This window comes from Crocuta crocuta, unplaced genomic scaffold (genome assembly GCF_008692635.1).
Source record: "Crocuta crocuta isolate KB4526 unplaced genomic scaffold, BGI_CrCroc_1.0 scaffold246, whole genome shotgun sequence".
Lineage (NCBI taxonomy): Eukaryota > Metazoa > Chordata > Mammalia > Carnivora > Hyaenidae > Crocuta > Crocuta crocuta.
In genome coordinates, this window is record NW_027531902.1 from 4,705,193 (window position 1) to 4,724,658 (window position 19,466).

The window sequence follows — 19,466 nt, forward strand, 5'->3', positions numbered from 1 at the left end:
GGCTGGGTGGCTCAGTTGGTTGAGCGTCCAACTTCAGCTCGGGTCATGATCTCACGGCTGGTGAGTTTGCCAAGCCCCGCGTCGGGCTCTGTGCTGACAGCTCAGAGCCCGGAGCCTGCTTCAGATTCTGCGTCTCCCTCTCTCTAACCTCTCCCTTGCTCACACTCTTTCCCTCACTCTCTTTGTCTCAAATAAATAAATATTTTTAAAAATGTTAAACAAACCACCAAATTCTGCCATGGTGCTCACATTCTCATGAAGCAGAGGAGAGGGGCTGTGTGCAGCCACGGGATGACCAACCCGCAGGCAGTGAAAAGAACACGTGCACAAGCCCTAAGTCTGGACCGTGCCTGGCAGAACTGCAGGGCAAGGAGGCCCGTGTTCTCCAATCAGAGGCTGAGCACACGACAAGGGAGAGGTAACCGGGGACCGGCCGCGGAAGGCCCACGTGTCCAGGCAAGGGACTTTGGATTTTATTCTGAGAGTGACAGCAGGCCACTGGAAGGCTGAGAGCAGGAAGTGCTATGATTCAGTCGATAGTTTAGAAGGAAGGCTCAGCTGTTCTATGGAGAAGGGGAAGTAGGGAAGCTAACAGTAGGGATTCCTGTTCAAATGCTACTGTGGTGTCAGGGTGCGAGATGAAGGTGGCACGGCCCCGGGCAGCGGCGGTGGTGGTGGTGGCCCGCACTGTATCAGAGTCAGGGCTGGTAGATTTTATAGGGGGAACCCAGCTAGGATTTGTGGATGGACTGCATGGAGAGTAAGCAGAAAAAATTCGATGATGTGTATAATACATTTTTTTTTAATTAGGATTCACAATTCTATATCCAGTATGGTCAAAACTCTTCAAAACATGTTCTTGGAGTCTTGGCTGGCTCAGTTGGTGGGGCATGCAACTCTTGATCTCGAGGTTGTAAGTTCTGGCCTCGTGTTGGGTGTAGAGAGTACTTAAAAATAAAATCTTCTGGGGCGCCTGGGTGGCTTAGTCGGTTAGGTGACCGACTTTCGCTTGGGTCATGATCTCGCGGTTCGTGGGTTCGAGCCCCGCGTCGGGCTCTGTGCTGACTGCCAGCCCAGANATATAAAAAAAATAAAATAAAATAAAATAAAATCTTCAGGGGCACCTGGGTGGTTCAATCGGTCCAGGGTCCAACTGTTGGTTTTAGCTCAGGTGATGATCTCACAGTTTGTGGGTTTGTGCCCTGCATCGGGCTCTGAGCTGACAGCACAGAGCCTGCTTGGGATTCTCTCTCTCCCTCTCTGCCTCTCCCCTGCTCATGTGCACTCTCATTCTCAAAATAAATAAACATTTAAAAAGTAGACTAAAATAAAATCTTAAAGAATAAAACCCCACACGTGTTCTTAAAGTATTTCTGTAACGAGAAATTCAAGTATAGACAAGTAGAAGACATCCAGTTAGGGAGACAGAATATTTCCACTGATGGATGGGGAACACCATTTAAAAAGCTGATGCTAATGGCACATGGTACAAATGGCTACAGGAGATGAGGAAAGAAAGAGACCCGAGGCCTGGAGAAGGCAGGGTAAGTGTTTACTAGGGAGGCAGGAATTGACAAGGAGTTGAAAGAGGAAGGTGAACCTGGTCCGGGTAGGGGGCGGGTTAAGAGCTCAGGACAGGTTGATAGAGTTGGGGACATTTGACCTAAGTCCCAGGACTGCCAGGTACCACCTGGATTAATGTGAACGTTAGATAAAACATCTGTAATCCACGTATTAGGTGCTCAATAAACGGTAGCTAGTAAGGCAGTGTTTTTTCAATATTCAGATATTTAATAGTTTCCTATTTTTCTTTATTTGGAGGGAAGGGGATGGAGAGTGGACTTATCTCCCATCTACCAGAAAATACAGCAGAGAAAGGAGAAAATAAACCATTGGGAAAAGAAGAGCTGCTAGTAATCTAGACGTGGACACAGCTAGATGTTTTAAATTAGAGAATTTCACAGTGAAAGAGAGCCCAGAAATTTGGACCTCAGGGAGTGATTCTGTCACGTAGTCATGTCTCCCTCTGCTGGCAGAACTTGCTTTTGCAGAGTAACCCCAAATCCTGAATAACATCAGAAAATTTTTAGGCCTCAGGATTACTAAAGAGCTAACTCTATCTTCTTAATATAACCTCACCCTGACTGTTACTGGGACCACATTAGAAGAAGATGGCGGTATGAGAATCCCCTGGGAAAGAATTGTCATTGTCACAGGAAACACAGTGAGGGGGATTTCTTCTTCCCACCAAGCCAGCAACGAATCTGGACGTCTGTGAAACTGTCATTCAAAACAGGACTGAGAAACAAGCCTTCTGCCGTGGCCACAACAAGCTCTCCTAAGGCATAGAAGACAGACCACCAGAGTTGAAGGTTTGGAGTCTGAAAACTGAGCCACTTGAAGGTGGGGTTTCCTCCCCTGGTCAATTAGCCTGAAGCTTGGAATCTTTTTATTTATTTTGAGAGAGAGAGGCAGAGAGAGGAAGAGAGAATCCTAAGCAGCCTCCGCACTGTCAGTGCAAAGCCTGATTCAGGAATTTATCTCACAAATTGTGAGATCATGACCTGAGCCGAAATCAAGAGTTGGACCCTTAACAGACTCAACTACCAGGCCCCCCGCAGTCCTTCTTTTAATATGGGGATATTAATATCTGCCCCTTTTCTGGGGTTGATGTGACGATTAAGTGAGTAATACATGTGATCATACTTTATTAACTGTAAATCATTCTATAAATATAAAGGGTTTGTTTGTTTTTTTACCACTACTTCTTGGTCTTGCCCCCTTACCTCATTTCCTTGCCCTGAAGGTCTTGGAACACTCATTCATTAATTTTACTTAACAACTGATTTGGGTTACCTGAAGTGTATATGGTATCATGCTAGGTATGGGTAAAGGAGGCACAGAAACAAAAAGCATAGCTCCTGTTCTCAGGGGGCATACATTACGGGAAGGGAGACAGATTCAGTTAACCGTAGTACAAGGGAGACTGCGATGAGTACTATAAGGCTAATTAATGAGCTATGGAATTATGAGGAAAGGAACGATCATCTAGAATAGATAAAATTAGGAGAGTCAAAGAAGTCTTCCCAGAAGAGGTGATATTCATACAGGACTTTCATTTATTCCATTTATTTCTAAAAATAGGGCACCTTGGTGGCTCTGTCGGTTAAGCATCTGACTTCGGCTCAGGTCATGATCTCACGGTTTGTGGGTCTGAGTCACGTGTCGGGCTCTGTGCTCACAGCTAGCTCAGAGTCTGGAGCCTGCTTCGGATTCTGTATCTCCCTCTCTCTCTCTGACCCTCCCCTGCTCATGCTGTCTCTTTCTCTCAGAAATAAATAAAAAACATTTTTTTAAAAAATAAAAAATAAAAATATTTATTGGGGCACCTGGGTGGCTCAGGCAGTTAAGCGTCCAACTCTTGATTTCAACTCAGGTCATGATCTCATGGTTTGTGGGTTCCAGTCTCATGTGGGGCTCTGTGCTGACAGTGCAGAGCCTGCTTGGAAGTCTCTCTCTCTCTCCCTCTCTGCCCTTCCTCCCCTTATTCTCTCTCTCTCTCTCTCTCAAAATAAATAAATAAACTTTAAAATAAGATGTTAAAAATATTTATTGAGCACATGCTATGTGCCAGGAACTAGTGTATCCACTAGTCACTGTGGATACAAGAATGAACAAAACAGGCACCTGGCTGATTCAGTCAGTAGAGCATGCAACTCTTGATCTCGGGGTCATGAGTTCAAGCCCCACATTGGATGTAGAGTTTACTTAAAAATAAAAAACAAAAAACGAGCCAAACAGATATGTTATATCTTCACAGAACAACAAAGGTGGACAAATAATTATTTACTTACAACTATGCTAACTTTTATGGAAGAAAATACAGGGAACTGAGAAAATGTTACAAAGGGATATAAACTAGGTGGGAAAGTCAAGAAATACACCCACTGGAGTTGACACTCCAGCTGAAAGCTGAAGAATGAAGAGCAGGTATCTAGGTAAAGATGATTAGGATAAATGTTCTATGTAGCAGAAACAGGCCCTACGTAAAGGCCCTGTGGTCTTTACAGGAAGCAAGGTGAAGAGTGGCATGAGATGTGACAGGAGATACAGCAGATAGCAGACTGTATAGGTCTTTGGAAGCTACATTCATGATTTGGACTTTAACTTAAGAGCAGTGAAGAACATCAAAATGTTTTAAGCATGGGGAGACGCGATCAGACATGTCTTTTTAAAGAATTACTTTGTAAAGAATGGATGGGTAGAGGCAAGAACAGACCTAAGGACACCAGACTGGAGGCTACTGAGGGGCACCAGGCCAGAGAAGATGGTAGCTTGGGTCATGATATTGGCTGTGGAAGGGGGAGAAGAAGTTGATAGATCTGATAAATATTAAGGAAGTTGAGTTGACAGGATTTGGTGTTTGAAAAGATATATTGTGGGTGGGGGAAGAACCGTTTACAGAGCTAGGGGCCATTCTTGGAGGACAAAGTTTGGAAGGGAGAATGATGAGTTCAGTGTGAACAAGTAGAATTTCAGGCACATGGGAGCCATCCAAGTGGCTGTATTCATTAGAGAATTGGTTACATGGATTTGGAGCTCAGAAAAGTCAGGACTGGAATACCAATTTAGGAATCACTTAAACATTAATTGACAAGGAACTATAGTGATGATTATAGGATGACATTGAAAGTAAAAGGGGTCTTAGGATAAAACCTTAGTGAATACCATTTACTGTTGGAGTTGAATGAGGTCAACCGGTTAGGGAGACTGAACCGAGCAACCAAAAACTCCTGAGAGCTGTAGGAGGAAAACCAGAAAAGTGTAGGGTCATGAAAACCACAGGAAGTGAGTGAGAGTTTGCTAACGAAGGAAGAAGTGGATTATGCCAAATGCTCCTATTGAAAGGGGTCCACTAGAATTGGCACCACGGGGTTCCTGATATCCTTGGTAAGAGAAATCTCTGTTGAGCAGTGGTAGTAGAAGCCATATTGAGTTGTGGAATGAATAGAAGGTGAAGCTGTGTAGACAGGGACAAAGTTAGGAGAACATTTCAGGCAGAGGTGCAGCGTGAGCAAAGGCAAGGAAGCCTGAAAAATTACAATGTGTTTGGAGGACGTCAAGAAAACCCAAGGGACTAGAGACTTTGGTGTGGATCAGGGAGAGGGAAGGAAGAATGACTGGAGAAGATGCTGAAAAGGGAAACGCAGGATGTGAACAACGTTGACTACAAAGGACAAAAGGAAGGAAAACTACTATTTTTTAAATGCCTTCTACATCCAGGGAGTTTCCACATTACCTCACTTAAAACTCATGTAAACCCTGTGAGTAATGTAAGCATTCTTATCTCCACTTTCCCCGCTGAGAAAATAGCTGTTCAGAGAGGTTGAATGATTTACTCAGGATCAGCCATCTTGTATGCACTGGGATTCCAGTCTCTCTCCCATGCCGGAGAATCTGAGCAAGTGCCTTGCCAGGTGGTGGTATCAAGTAGGAAGAATGGGGCCAGAATCCCTCTTGTCCAGCAGAGATGTAGAGTCAGGCGAGTTAGCCAAAGCAGAGAAAGAGTAGTCCAAAAACCAAAGCCAAGTGCAACAAGAAAATAGCTCAAGAGCCAAATGGTTGGTCCATCCAGAAGTCAGGTTGCCAGAGCCAAGAGAGATTAGTCTACAAAGCCAAACCCCCACCCAGTAATTGGTCCAATTGTGAAGAAAACTTCACAAGTAGGTGAGCCGACAGCTAAGTCTCAAGCTTCCAGTCGAGCTGACATCAAGGTCCTGGGGATTTGAAGACAAGGAGGAGGTGAAGAACTGAACAATTAGGTCCTTCTGAGAGTAACATCATTGGAAATGTTTTGTGCAAAGATTCTGCTGGTGCCCCTGTGAAAAAGGGCCGTGAAGTTTCAGATAACATTACCTCCTCAATCTGGGTCTCAGGGAGGAAGAACAATTTGGGCTCAGTCCACAGATTCAACTGCGCTTTGCAGAGTGGAACATGGATAGGACACTAGCCTGGTCCTTGGACTTGAGAAATTATACTTGATTTGTATCCTAGAGGAAAAATACGAAGACACCCAAAGAGGAACAGCAAACACAGATCCAGTCTATGCACGAGAGCAGGAGCTGTCAGGCAAACCAAGCCAGGCCACCAGCATGTATTAAGGGCTTGCTTCAAAAAGAGTCTTCTCAGGGACACGTGGCTGGCTCAGCGGGTGGAGCATGTGACTCTTGATCTAGGGATTATGAGTTCAAGCCCCATGCTGGGTATAGGGAGTACTTACAAATAAAGTCTTTAAAAAAAGTTCTTCTCATTGGCACAATAGTTTCTTCACTGTTTCATTTGAGCCTTACAACCACTCCATAGAGTATTATTTCTACCCTCTCCACTCCCACCATTCCAACTATTTTAAATAGATGAGGAAGCTAGAGCTAGAAGCAAGAGCAAGGTAGGTGACTGTCCAAAGTCACATAGCTGGATGGAGATCAAAAGTGCAAGTTGAGGGGGCTCCTGGGTGGCTCAGTCAGTTGAGGTCCAGTTCTTTTTTTTTTTAATATTTTTAAAAATATTTTTGGGGCGCCTGGGTGGCTTAGTCGGTTAAGCGTCTGACCCTCCCCTGCTCAGAGAGAGAGGGAGAGACAGACTCTGAAATAGGCTCCAGGGTCCCAGCTGGCAGTCAGCACAGAGCCCGACGCGGGGCTCGAACCCACGAACCGCGAGATCATGACCTAAGCGAAAGTCGGACGCTTAACCGACTAAGCCACCCAGGCGCCCCAGTCGAGGTCCAGTTCTTGATTTAGGCTCAGGTCATGATCTCATGGTTTGTGGGACTGAGCCCTGCATCAGGTTCCGTGCTGACAGCACGGAGCCTGGTTGAGATTCTCTCTCTCTTCTGTCTCTGCCCCTCTCCCATCTCTCAAAATAAATAAATACACTTTAAAAAAGAGAGAGAGAGAGAAAGTGCAATTCGATTCCAAACTTTGTTTTATGCAAATTCTGTGTCTCTTTCTGCTTCAGAAAAGAAATTGATCAAGGAAAGCGTCCCAGAGGAGGAGGTGCCTGAACTGCCCAAGTGGCAGGCCCCAAATGTGGACGGGTGACAGCACCCTCTGGCAAAGGCACAAAGATGCCACACAGCACATCCAGTCAAGAACACAAAACATGGTTCTTAGAATGTGAGCTCCTTGAAGACAAGAAGGTGCAGCTCCTACAACAGGCCGGGGGCTCAGCAGGCACTGGGTGACTGTTTGAAGGAATGAATGTCTGGAACACAGTGTACCTGGAGGTGAGGCTGGGAAGGTGGGCCTGCCTCAGAAGATGGAGGGGCTCGTAGACAATATGGAAGGCTAGTAGAAGAGGCGGGAAGGGGACCTGGGCGCATGTGCAGACAACGCGTGAGGGGAGAATCAGCTGGAAGGCGGTTCCAGGAGACCAGAGGAAGGCCAGAAGTAAATCAGGCTAGGGAGAGGGAAGGACAGTCAGGCAACGGTTAGGAGTCAAGGTGCCTGGCAACAGTCTGAAGGGGAGGGGTGATATGTACGCGTCTGCAGGCAGAAAGGCAGGGGCTGTGGGGCGATGGAAGATGGTGCCTGTGGAGGGAACAAGTGTGGGTGGTGGGTACCCCCGTCCCCGCCAGGTAGGCTGCAACCTCAGCAGTCACGCCGTAGGTTGCAAGCCAGAGAGGGAGGAGCCTCCCGGACGCGAGAAGGCATCAGCAACCTGCCCGAAGCCGGTTAACAAAGGCAGGACTACAATTCCCAGCATGCTCGGGCTCAGTGNGTGAGCCTCTGCCCTCGGGAGGGCCGGGACCCCCGGCCACCCAGGACCAGCAGCCCCCGCCATGGATCCCTAGAAGAGGAGGAGGAGGAGGAGAAGACAGCTCCGCCGCCCACCCCCATCCCATTTTCCTCTTCCTTTATCTCATTGTTGCCGTAGCTGTTTACGGCAGCGCCCCTCTGCCCCAGCATGGGGCGGGTTCCAGGCACTGCCATTCGGCCGGCGCGGCTGCCCGGGGATTCTGCCTAATTCCCCCTGCCCGGCCGGTGCAGCGAAGACCGGAGAGCGGTGGAGGCCCGGACTGCAGCAGCGGCGGGGCCACCTCCCAGCATCCCCACCCTAGGAGGCTGCATGCGGATTGAAGAGCGGCGCCTGGGGGCTGGGCCGGCCCCGCTGATCCGGACCTAGGGAGGACAGCAGGACCGCCCAGGCTGCGGAGGGGCCCTGGGGGCAGGAAGGACAGAGCAGCAAGATGGCCAGTAAAACCAAGGCCAGCGAGGCCCTAAAGGTGGTGGCCCGGTGCCGCCCCCTCAGCCGGAAGGAGGAGGCTGCTGGTCACGAGCAGATCCTGACCATGGACGTGAAACTGGGCCAGGTGACCCTGCGGAACCCCCGCGCCGCCCCAGGGGAGCTGCCCAAGTCCTTCACCTTTGATGCCGTGTATGATGCCAGCTCCAAGCAGGCGGACATATATGATGAAACCGTGAGGCCCCTGGTAGACTCGGTGCTTCAGGGTTTCAATGGCACGGTGTTTGCCTATGGCCAGACGGGCACTGGCAAGACCTTCACCATGCAGGGGACCTGGGTGGAGCCCGAGCTGCGCGGGGTCATCCCCAATGCCTTTGAGCATATCTTCACCCACATCTCTCGCTCCCAGAACCAGCAGTACCTGGTCCGGGCCTCCTACCTGGAGATCTACCAGGAGGAGATCCGGGACTTGCTGTCCAAGGAGCCTGGCAAGAGGCTAGAACTGAAGGAGAACCCGGAGACCGGTGTCTACATCAAGGACCTCTCCTCCTTTGTCACCAAGAATGTCAAGGAGATCGAGCACGTGATGAACCTGGGGAACCAGACCCGGGCAGTGGGCAGCACACACATGAATGAGGTCAGCTCCCGGTCCCATGCCATCTTCGTCATCACTGTGGAGTGCAGTGAGCGTGGCTCAGATGGTCAAGACCACATCCGTGTGGGCAAGCTCAACCTGGTGGACCTGGCTGGCAGTGAGAGGCAGAACAAGGCAGGCCCCAACGCAGCCGGAGGGACGGTCACGCAGGCCACCAGTAGCGGCAGTGCTGGGGGTGGGGGTGGGGGTGGGGGTGGNTCTCACTGTCTGCCCTGGGCAACGTGATCGCTGCTCTGGCGGGGAACAGGAGCACCCACATCCCTTACCGGGACTCCAAGCTGACCCGGCTGCTCCAGGACTCTCTGGGGGGGAACGCCAAGACCATCATGGTGGCCACGCTGGGGCCAGCTTCTCACAGCTACGACGAGAGCCTCTCCACCCTGCGCTTTGCCAACAGGGCCAAGAACATCAAGAACAAGCCCCGGGTGAACGAGGACCCCAAGGACACTCTGCTGCGGGAATTCCAGGAGGAGATCGCCCGCCTGAAGGCCCAGCTGGAGAAGAGGGGGATGCTGGGAAAGCGGCTCCGGAGGAAGAGCAGCCGCAGGAAGAAGGCTGTGTCAGCCCCAGCTGGGTACCCCGAGGGGCCCGTGATAGAGGCCTGGGTGGCTGAAGAGGAGGATGACAACAACAACAACCACCGCCCGCCCCAGCCCGTCCTGGAGTCGGCCTTGGATAAGAACATGGAGAATTACCTTCAGGAGCAGAAGGAGCGGCTGGAGGAAGAGAAGGCGGCCATCCAGGATGACCGCAGCCTCGTGAGCGAGGAGAAGCAGAAGCTGCTGGAGGAAAAGGAGAAGATGCTGGAAGACCTAAGGCGGGAGCAGCAGGCCACAGAGCTGCTTGCAGCCAAGTACAAGGTAAGGGCCCCAGAGAGCAGGGGTAGGCACTCCAGGGGTCCCCGGAGGGATCTGGGCTGACAGGCTTTTCTTTGAGGGTCTGGGACCTGACCTGAATGAGGCAAGGTGTCCTCCCTCAGCGCCACACACGGCCCTCCTGCCGGATGCTTTCCGGGAGCTGCCAGGCATGTTCCTGGGATCCCGGGCTGCCAGGCAGAGCCTTCCAGGGGCGCCTAGGAGGACAGACAGACTGCACACGTACACACACGAGGCAAAGCAAGCAGGTGATCTTTCAAGCCAATGAGCTTGAGCTGGTCTCACCTACTGCCCATCCATCTCTGCCGGTGACCTCTGTATCTCGGTCAGGTCCGTGGGACGACCAGGTCAGCCTCGTTTGGGTGTGGGATTGTCATGCATAGCCTCCTCCCCTGGGACCTCCTCCTCCTGCAGCACCTTCACACCTGACACCATTTTAATAATATCTGACACTTGGATAGCACTTCTCAGTTTACCAAACGCCCCACACACGCGATCTCATTGGAGCCTTACAGAAGCTCTCCAGGGCACGGGTTCTTAAATCCCCATTTTACAGGTGAGGAACTGAGGCCCAGAGAGGTCACATGACCAAGGCTGCATCCTACAAAATGGCCGAGCTGAGCTGGAATGCAGGGACCTTGGGCTCTTTCAGTATTTGGATGGCCAGGCAGGACTAGGAATGGATGCAGCTCCCCGTGAAAGCAGTCCCCGGGATCCATGCAGTGCACAGCTGTGCACCCGGCCTGGTACGGGTAACATTAGGAGGGAGATTCAGGGATCACAGAAAGGGCAGGAGAGAGCACTGGGCCCTACCCTGGAGACCTGGAGTCTAGGCCTAGCCATTTTATAGCTCATTAAGTGACCTTGTGTAAGTTGCTCCCTCCCTTCCTCAAACCTCAGTTTCCCTTCTTGTAAAATCGAGGTGGTCCGGGTGATCTCTGAAGCTCTTCCAACCCGAGAAACAAACTGACCCCCATACCCAGGCCTCGGCCTCAGCCCGGTAAGATCTAACTCCCCATTGCCCTGAGAGCTATCTGCGCCTCCCCAAACTGTTCCCTTCCTAATGGGGGCCTCCAGACCCTAGGTGGGGTTAAGCTACAGAGGCCCCTGCCAGGCCAGCCACAGACCTGTTAAATTTCACTGCTGCTGATGCCACAACTCAGTGTTCCAGGCATGTCCAGGTCCCTCGATTCCTCAACACGAGGGGTTGGAGGAAGGACGCAGTGAGCCATGAGCTGATCCCTTGCTGGAGAGAAACACACATTGCTATTTTTTATGCCCTCTCAGGAGTGTGGGCTGGGGAGCAGGGAACCCAGCCCGTGGAAGGAGAGTGGCAGCTACTGGAAGATGGGCAGAGGAGCCGTATGCCATTGTCTGTGTTTAAGGGAATGTGTTGCTGCACCCGGGGCTCTGGCCTTGCATATTTAATATTTAATTCACCTCCGTGAGCACAGCAGGGATTATGCTGAGGTGCTTGCTCTAAGAATGGATCAGGGGCCTGGCACCTTTGGGGCCATCCTGGGAGAAGCAAGATGTTAAAGGCAAAATAGTTAGACTCAGCTCTACCTAGGAGGAAGGGAATCCAGGCAATCTGGTGCTTTCTACTGGGAAATCTTACATGGGCAATCTGTCAATGGTTTCATTACCAAGAGTGTCCCCTTACCCTTACCCCTTACTTCCCTTCTCCACCCTCATGTCCTTTAAAGCTGGGAGGTAGTGGAGGCTGAGACAGTGCAGAAGCACACTTCAGCCCTGACGAAATGGGTAGACGGGTTGGAGTGAAGGATCCAGTGGATTCTTCCCATTGGGAACAATGGATCTCCCATTGTTGGCAACTGCCTGGCTCCTTCAGTAAGATTCTTGGACCTCAGGCAGCGTGGGGCACAGATAAGAGGATGGTTAAGGGATCAGTGCAGCCAGTGCCAGGGTTCTTGCACTAAAGGCATGGTCCACAGAACCCTCCTTCTTATAGCTGGCAGGGGCTTTGGGAAACTGAGGGCTGGACTTGCCCAGGTACACAGGTAAATTAAGGAAATTCTAGACTCTCTATGCTTGATCTAGCCTCTCCATGATGACAGAGTCCTGATGTTGCCTGTGCTACATGATAATCAGAAAAATTCATTTTTATGTAACTCTTTGACATCTTCATCTCAAGCAACCCCAAGAGATGGAGATTACTGTTCCCATTTGACAGTTAGGAACACCAAGGCTGGGAAAGTGGAGTGACTATCTCTGTGCCCTCAGGGACCCAGGTCTCCTAATGCCCCCCAGACCTGTGCTCTCCCCGAGTCATCACGGTCCCTCCACGTTTGCTCACTGTGTGACTCAGGGCAAAGGCCTTAGGTTTCCATTTGCCTGATGAGAAGCCTGACATATCTCCCTGGGGACTGAGTGAAATGGTCACCATGTGCCAGGCTTTCAGACATTAGTGAAGGGGGAGGGGTGGCTGGGAAATTCCAGGAGGGGAATGAGTCCATATCCTGTGACTTCTTATCACACCTAGCCTGGGACAAACAGCAACAGGCAACTCAGAGTGGGGCCTGGACGGAGGACCCCAAGGTGCTCGTACCTCTAAGGCACTGCCTGGTTCAAAGAGGGGAGGAGCGAGGTGGAGATAATCCCAGGCCTGCCTATTTCACAGGCTTGTGCCAAAGATTAAATGAGATCATTAGTGGGAGGGCATTTGAAATACGTTGAAAGAGCCAAATAAATGGAGGGGCATTAGCAGCCACAGGGTGGCTTCTGTCTACCAAGCAGGGGTCCAGTGATCTCCGGGAGTGACATCTTTGTTGTTAGCTTGACTCTTTCCTCCCCGGGCCATCCCAGCTGCCTTGCCATAACCCTGCAGCTCCGGAAGCAGAGCCAGGCAAGAAAGATGTAGGAGAATTCAGAAGGCTGGGAGCTTGGGTCCCTCCTGGAAATTAACTGAGCTTTTGCTCCCCATCCGCAACACACCCCTCTCACCTCCCCCATTCCCTTCCTCCAGCTCACACCACCCTGTGGGGGCAACTAAGCGGTAGCATCACGACCTAGTGCCCTCATTCACTCTCTGACTCATCTCACAGTCTGTGTCGCCTGCTTTCCCTGCCTTCCACCTCCAGCCTCCCTGCTTCCTTTGTTCTGGCCTCACTGTGTACAAACACAGTGCCTGTCTCCTTGGAGTCTCCTTTCATCTCTCCTTCTGTGTTCACCATGGGCCTCAGGGGGTGTAAGGTGGCAAATGTGTGACTGTTTGTGATTGCGATTGTGATCAGTGCCTGGCTTCTCACGAATCATTACCAACCCTTACGTAGTATCTCCAGGGGGCTTGATAGCTTCCAGGACCTAAGAGCAAGGGGGTGCAGGGAAAGTCACAGGCCCACAACTGAGGCCGTGGCTCTGCAGACATGGTGAAAGTCAGATGTTTGTGCACATCTGCACAGACTGCAGTGAGGACTGGTGAAAGCACATGGATTGGTTGGGAGAAGGCCCGCTTTCTTCACATTTAATTGTGCGAGACGTTTTTCTAAACGACTGCTTTAATTTTGAACTGAGTTTTTTGAGGGATTGGACCAGGTGATCTCTAAAACTTTGATCCTAGATACTTAGAAAGAAAGAAGAGTGTCTAGGGGAGGTCAGAGCTGCAGATGACACAAAATGCAGGTTCCAGTTAAAGAGGGGAGGGGAGGAGGCCCTGCCTGTTGGTCTCCATGTAAGTAGGGCTGGAGGGAGAAGAGGAGGCGGGTCTTGGCCGGAGCCCAGCTCTGTGTGTGGTGGGTGTAGGACAGAGACCCTGCAGCAGCGGCTTCCAAAGGCAAAGGGATGAGGTCATTGCAGAGAACACAAACTGCACTGAACTTTTATTGTCCACTTTGTAGGACCCTCTTCTTCCCCCAACTAATGAGCACTGGGATTAACCATAAAAAGGTTGCAAAAGAGAGTTCCCACCCCCCGAAACAGCAGTATCACAGTAATAATGCTGTTTACATAATGCTATGGGCCAAGCACTATACTACATATTCTATCACAAATTATCTAACTTAGTCCACACAAGCACCTTCCAGGAAAGGTGTTGTTATTCTTCCCATTTTATAGCTGAGAAAACCGAGGCCCCTGGAGGTTAAGTAACTTGCCCAAGGCCTCGTAGTTTGTATGTGGCAAGTCTTGTCAAGCCCAGGTTGGTTTAACATGAAATTTGATCTTCTTCTTTTTTTTTTTTTTTAAATATTTTTATTTATTTCTAGGAGAGAGAGAGAGAGAGAGAGCATGAGCAGGGGAGGGTCAGAGAGAGAGGGAGTCACAGACTGAAACAGGCTCCAGGCTCTGAGCTGGCAGTCAGCACAGAGCCCGACGCGGGGCTTGAACCCACGAACTGCGAGATCATGACCTAAGCGAAAGTCGGATGCTTAACCGACTAAGCCACCCAGGCGCCCCAAAATTTGATCTTCTTTTATGCTTAAAGAATTAGGAAGATCAGTTTGGGAACTGGTTGCTACGAAGGTGGTGGAAAATGTCAGGAGATTGTGTAGATGCATTGAATTTGAGGTGACAAAATCCAGCGGGCAGCTGGAGATGGATCGGTGGAGTGTAAGAGGAGGCACGAGACTAGAAATGAAGACTGGGGGCATGTCTTTAGAAGAGATCTCAAGTGAGACCCATACCTTCCGTTCTTGACACTCTCTCCCTCTATGTAAATGACTCCCGGATTGGGGTCTCCCGTTCTGATCTCTCTCCTGGCCTTCTGTAGAGTGCTGTATTCAGAACAGGTGCATCAGACACAGACAGACCTGAGTTGAGTGACTTACTAGCCCTGAGACCTCAGTGACCTCGTCTATAAAGTGAAACAATAACAGTACCCATGTCAGTGTTATTGGGAGGATTAAATGGGATAATGAGTGTTCAGGCACTTGCACAGTTCCTGGCATGTAAGTGTTCAGTAAATAACAACTGTGTATTACCGCCTAATGGACACTTTCACTTTGCTTCACCTTCCTGATAAGTCAAACACACCACATTTTAGTCTGGCATTCAGGGCCTGCCAGTGGCTGCCTGCCGTATATCCCCTCAACCTTGCCAGCCCAAGTGAGCTACTCCAGTAGGAGAACCTCATAGCCAACTGGTCTACCCCCATCTTTTGAACCTAATATGTACTTCACTTTTTGATGATTGCACTGTTTTTCTTCTTTTTTTTTTAAATGTTTATTTTTAACAGAGAGCCCATATGAGTGGGGAAAGGGCCGAGAGAGGGGGAGACAGAGAATCTGAAGCAGGCTCCAGGCTCTGAGCTGACAGCACAGAGTCTGATGTGGGGCTCAAAGTCATAAACTGTGAAATCATGACCTGAGCCAAGGTCTGATGCTTAACCAACTGAGCCACCAGGCACCCCAATTGCCCTGTTTTTATATCCTAGATTGTCCTGGTAGCCAGGGGATGGGAATTATGGGAGCAGATTAAAGTCAATATAAAGAACTTCTTAACACTCAGAAATGGGCTGCTTCTAGAGGTAGCAGGCTCCATTCCCTGGAAGTGCTCAAGGAGAAACTGAGTGTCAGAGGCACTCAGAAGGGATTTATGTATCAGCAAAGCCATTGAACTAGATGGTCTTTAAAGTCCCCTCCCCCTCCTAAATGTCCTTCATTGTTGGAAAGACTATTTCTTGAGCAAAATATAAAATGTTCAGTTTATCTTTTTGAAAATTAAGATTAGGGGTGTCTGGCTGACTCAGAAGAGCACACAATTCTTGATCATGCCTTTGGACCCCACGTTGGGTGTAGAAGTGACTTAACTAAATAAGACTTTATAGGGGCGCCTGGGTGGTTAAGTGTCCAACTTCAGTTCAGGTCATGATCTCACAGTTCGTGAGTTCGAGCCCCGCGTCGGACTCTGTGCTGACTACCAGCTCAGAGCCTGGAGCCTGTTTCAGATTCTGTATCTCCCTCCCTGTCTGACCTTCCCCTGCTCGTGCTGTCTCTCTCTCTCAGAAATAAATAAAAAAAAAAAACATTTAAAAAATATATAAATAAGACTTTATATTATCATTACAATTTTTTCTAAGTAGGCTCCATGCTGGGCATGGAGCCCAACGTGGAGCTTGAACTCATAACCCTGAGATCAAGACGTGAGCTGAGATCAATGACTGAGCCATCCAGGTGCCGCAAAAAATAAAACCTAAAAAAAGAAAAAGAAAAATTAAGACCAGAAGGTTTAAGTTTTAATGTATGCATTCAATCAATTATAAAAAATAATTTTCAGCTATCATGGCCAATTAGAAAAAGACAATGAAATGAAGAAAAGAGAAAGAAGAGAATGGGGAGAAAGACAGGAAATAAATAGAAGGGGACGGTGAAGAGGAGAAAGGGAAGTGGAGTTGTAAAGGCAGGGAAAAAGGAGAAAGCGGGTAAAGGGGCAAACAGCAGGATTTCTGGGGAGAAGAAGCCCCAATAGGAGAGAAAGGGCTGTAGATGGGGAATTAAATACCCAGTGTCATTCCACTGTCTGATCTTCATGTTGGCCTCTGAGTAGCGCTGTTACCGTCTCTGGAGACTCCCCAGTAATCTAGGAAGGATCTACTTTCCCAAAGCTGGTCTGGTTCCTTCCACGTCCCCCAGGACACCAGTCCCATGCCAGACACTCAGATTTACGGGGCTGCGTGATCAGGGACTACACAGCAACCCCTCCCCCCATCTTAGCTAAGTCCTCCACCATCCTTGAGGGAAACCTCCTGATAAAAAGTGATGGGTGTGCCACCCTGGGTCTAGCAGCTAGGTCAGAGGCCATGGCCTCTTGGCATTGATGGGAGCCATGACTTCTATTCCTTCCCATCCCTGGCAGCAGTGTGATCATTTAACAGAACTACCATGAGCTGGGGCATTTTATAATATGAAGATTTGACTGGCAGGAAGCATTTAAAACTAATACATTTCCATCAGATGCTTTGGGCTTCGGGTTATGTCAAGGCTCAGCAGACCTTTTGGTCCAGTGTTGGGTTTCTCCCAATGTGTGTTGACCAGAGGAGGAGTGTATTATTGCCCTTAGTCATTTCCAGCCCCCAGACAGCACAAGATTGGATTAAGTGGCCATGATAATGTTCTCATTGTGCTCTGAGGACTAGAGGAAAGGCCTGGAATGCAGCTAGAGAAGGGCACCCTTCTCCTGCCATGCCCTGCCAGCCTGTTGCACCTGGACATTCTTCTGGAGCCTTCTTGGCCTGAGGGCTGTTGAGCCAGATAGCCTGAGTAAATAAAAAAATGGTCCTTCTTCCCACAGATCTAGCCATTTAGCTGTACAGACTGCGCAAGCCAGATCCCCATTCTCAGAGCTCATAGGGCACCTGTTCTTGTAGTTTGGTACATCTAGAATTTTTAATATCCTGAGAAATTCCTGGGCATTAACCCCTGGTCATACTAGAGTTATTTCTTACTTGTCTCCCTTCCCTGCCAGATGTACTCAATAGAGGAGTCCCAAGTCCTGGGCTGATCTGTTTGTATAGCACTAGGTAATGGACCTGTGGGCTTTCTCCTTTCTTGAGGTGAGCCAGCAGAATAATAATGACAACAACTATAGTAATGATGATGACAGCTACCATTGCTTTAGTGCATGTTTAATGCCAAGCACGCTGCCTATATTCTTTTTTTTTAAATGTTTTATTTATTTCTAGGAGAGAGAGAGAGACAGCGTGAGCAGGGGAGGGTCAGAGAGAGAGGGAGTCACAGACTGAAACAGGCTCTGAGCTGGCAGTCAGCACAGAGCCCGACTCGGGGCTCGAACCCACGAACCGCGAGATCATGACCTAAGCGAAAGTCGGACGCTTAACCGACTAAGCCACCCAGGCACCCCAACGCTGCCTATATTCTTCATGTGCATTGTTTTTCTTGAATCCTCGCGTTAGCACCATGAAGTAGTACTATTTTCACCTCCGTGTGACAAATGAGGCTGCCGAGACTCCTTAAGGAAGGGACAGCCCAGGGTCGCATGCCTAGGAAGTGTTAGGGCCAGAACAGGAGCCTGTGTCTGCCTGTCTCCAGAGCCCACGGTCTTTCCCTCCACACTGTAATACCAACTCAGAAACGAAAGATTCATGCCAGCTCCCGGGCTAATAGGCCCCATTGGGAGCTCTTATCTGCTGAGATGCTTAACTCAACCCATCTCTGTCCTTCCGTATGATGCAAACCCCCAGCCTCTGACTCACCCGGCTCCATTCATCTAATCAACAAATCCTTCTGAGTTCCCATGACCAAGAACACAAATCACTAGGTATAGTTAAGTCTTTAAATTATTTAAATTTCTGGAAGGAATGATGAGAATTCACTAATAGTGATTATTTCTAGGAATTTTAATGGGGAGGGAGGCTTTTATTTTTCAATTTATACTTTTTTTGTTTTTACTGTAAGCATGTAGTACTTTGTTAAATAAAAACTAATCTAAACACTTTAAGGGAGGAAAAATATATATAAAAGAAATGTGTTAACACCTGGTTGGTAGATTGGCTTAAAAACAACGAGGGGCGTCTGGGTGGCTTAGTCGGTTAAGAGTCCGACTTTCGCTTGGGTCGTGATCTCGCGGTTCGTGGGTTCAAGCCCCGCGTCAGGCTCTGTGCTGGCTGCCAGCTCAGAGCCTGGAGCCTATTTCAGTCTGTGACTCCCTCTCTCTCTGACCCTCCCCTGCTCACGCTGTCTCTCTCTCTCTCTCTCCTAGAAATAAATTTAAAAACAAAACAAAACAAAAAAACAATGAATAATGGGGGGAGACCCAGGGTTGATGACAATTCTCAGTGATATTCAGTTATTGGTAATCCTAGGACCGTGGACAAGTCACTTTCCCTCAGTCGATGATTCCTTGCTTTCTGTACCATTTGCTGATTCACCTCAGATGTAGCAGGTCAGCAGCCCAGGGTTAGAGATCGGCCTGAATGACTGGGCAGTGGGGACTGGAGAGGAATGACCAAGCATTGCCTTCGGGCTGGAGGTTGTATGACCCCAGTGACCCACCTAAGCCCTGGGGCCCTGTGCCTAGGCTGTCAAATGCTGAGTCTGCACATTATGCCTCCTCGGGTCTCCTCCAGTTCTGACATCGTAGCATTCTGTGGTCCATTTGCATCCCTGGCGCTGGAGAGAAACGCCGCATCTAGAACACCACTTCTAAATGAGGGAAATAGGGGAGAAGGGGGAAGGTAGGGATCAGATTTGAGGTGTTTGTGGTTTTCCAACTGAAGTGAATGGGCTGGGCTTTTTTTCTTCCTGCTTTTCTCTGACAGGGATCGAAGCCCTACTGGGCGTGCGTACCCTGTCCGATACAAAGCTGGGAGCGGAGCGGAGTCCGGCTCGGTTCTCTCCCCAGCCCATCCTGATCCCTAATTGTTTTCTTCTTGATGAGAGAATTCCTAGCATTTGAGAGATCAGTCCTTTCTGCTGTATTTTGAGCCATCCAAGGAGACTCAAGGCAGGAAACAGAGGAGTTTCCTGATCTCTGTCCCCCAGGGGAGAAATGATTTTCTGTCACTGCAAATAGCACTGTTCTTCCCTTTTCTGTTGCCCCTTTTCTTTCTTTCTTCTTCTTTCTTTCCTTCCTTCTTTCTTTCTTTTTCTTTTTCTTCTACTGGCTCCTCAAGATCTATAACCAGGGAGCCACAGAGGGAGAAATAGGTCCTGGAGGAGTAAGAGTGGCTGTAATAAGGGATGGAAGCAAGGACTGTTCCCCTCATTGTTTTGTTTTGCTCT

General features: G+C 49.3%; 1 protein-coding gene across 1 annotated transcript in view; it reads left to right on the top strand.

The window, feature by feature from the left end:
• The first annotated feature begins 7,782 nt into the window (after window positions 1–7,782).
• Window positions 7,783–19,466, top strand: part of KIF3C (kinesin family member 3C) — a 35,474-nt gene continuing 23,790 nt past the window's right edge. The window contains 2 exon segments of the mRNA XM_077774080.1: window positions 7,783–9,089; window positions 9,092–9,756. Coding sequence (XP_077630206.1) covers window positions 8,246–9,089; window positions 9,092–9,756 — 1,509 coding nt within the window. The 5' untranslated portion in view covers window positions 7,783–8,245.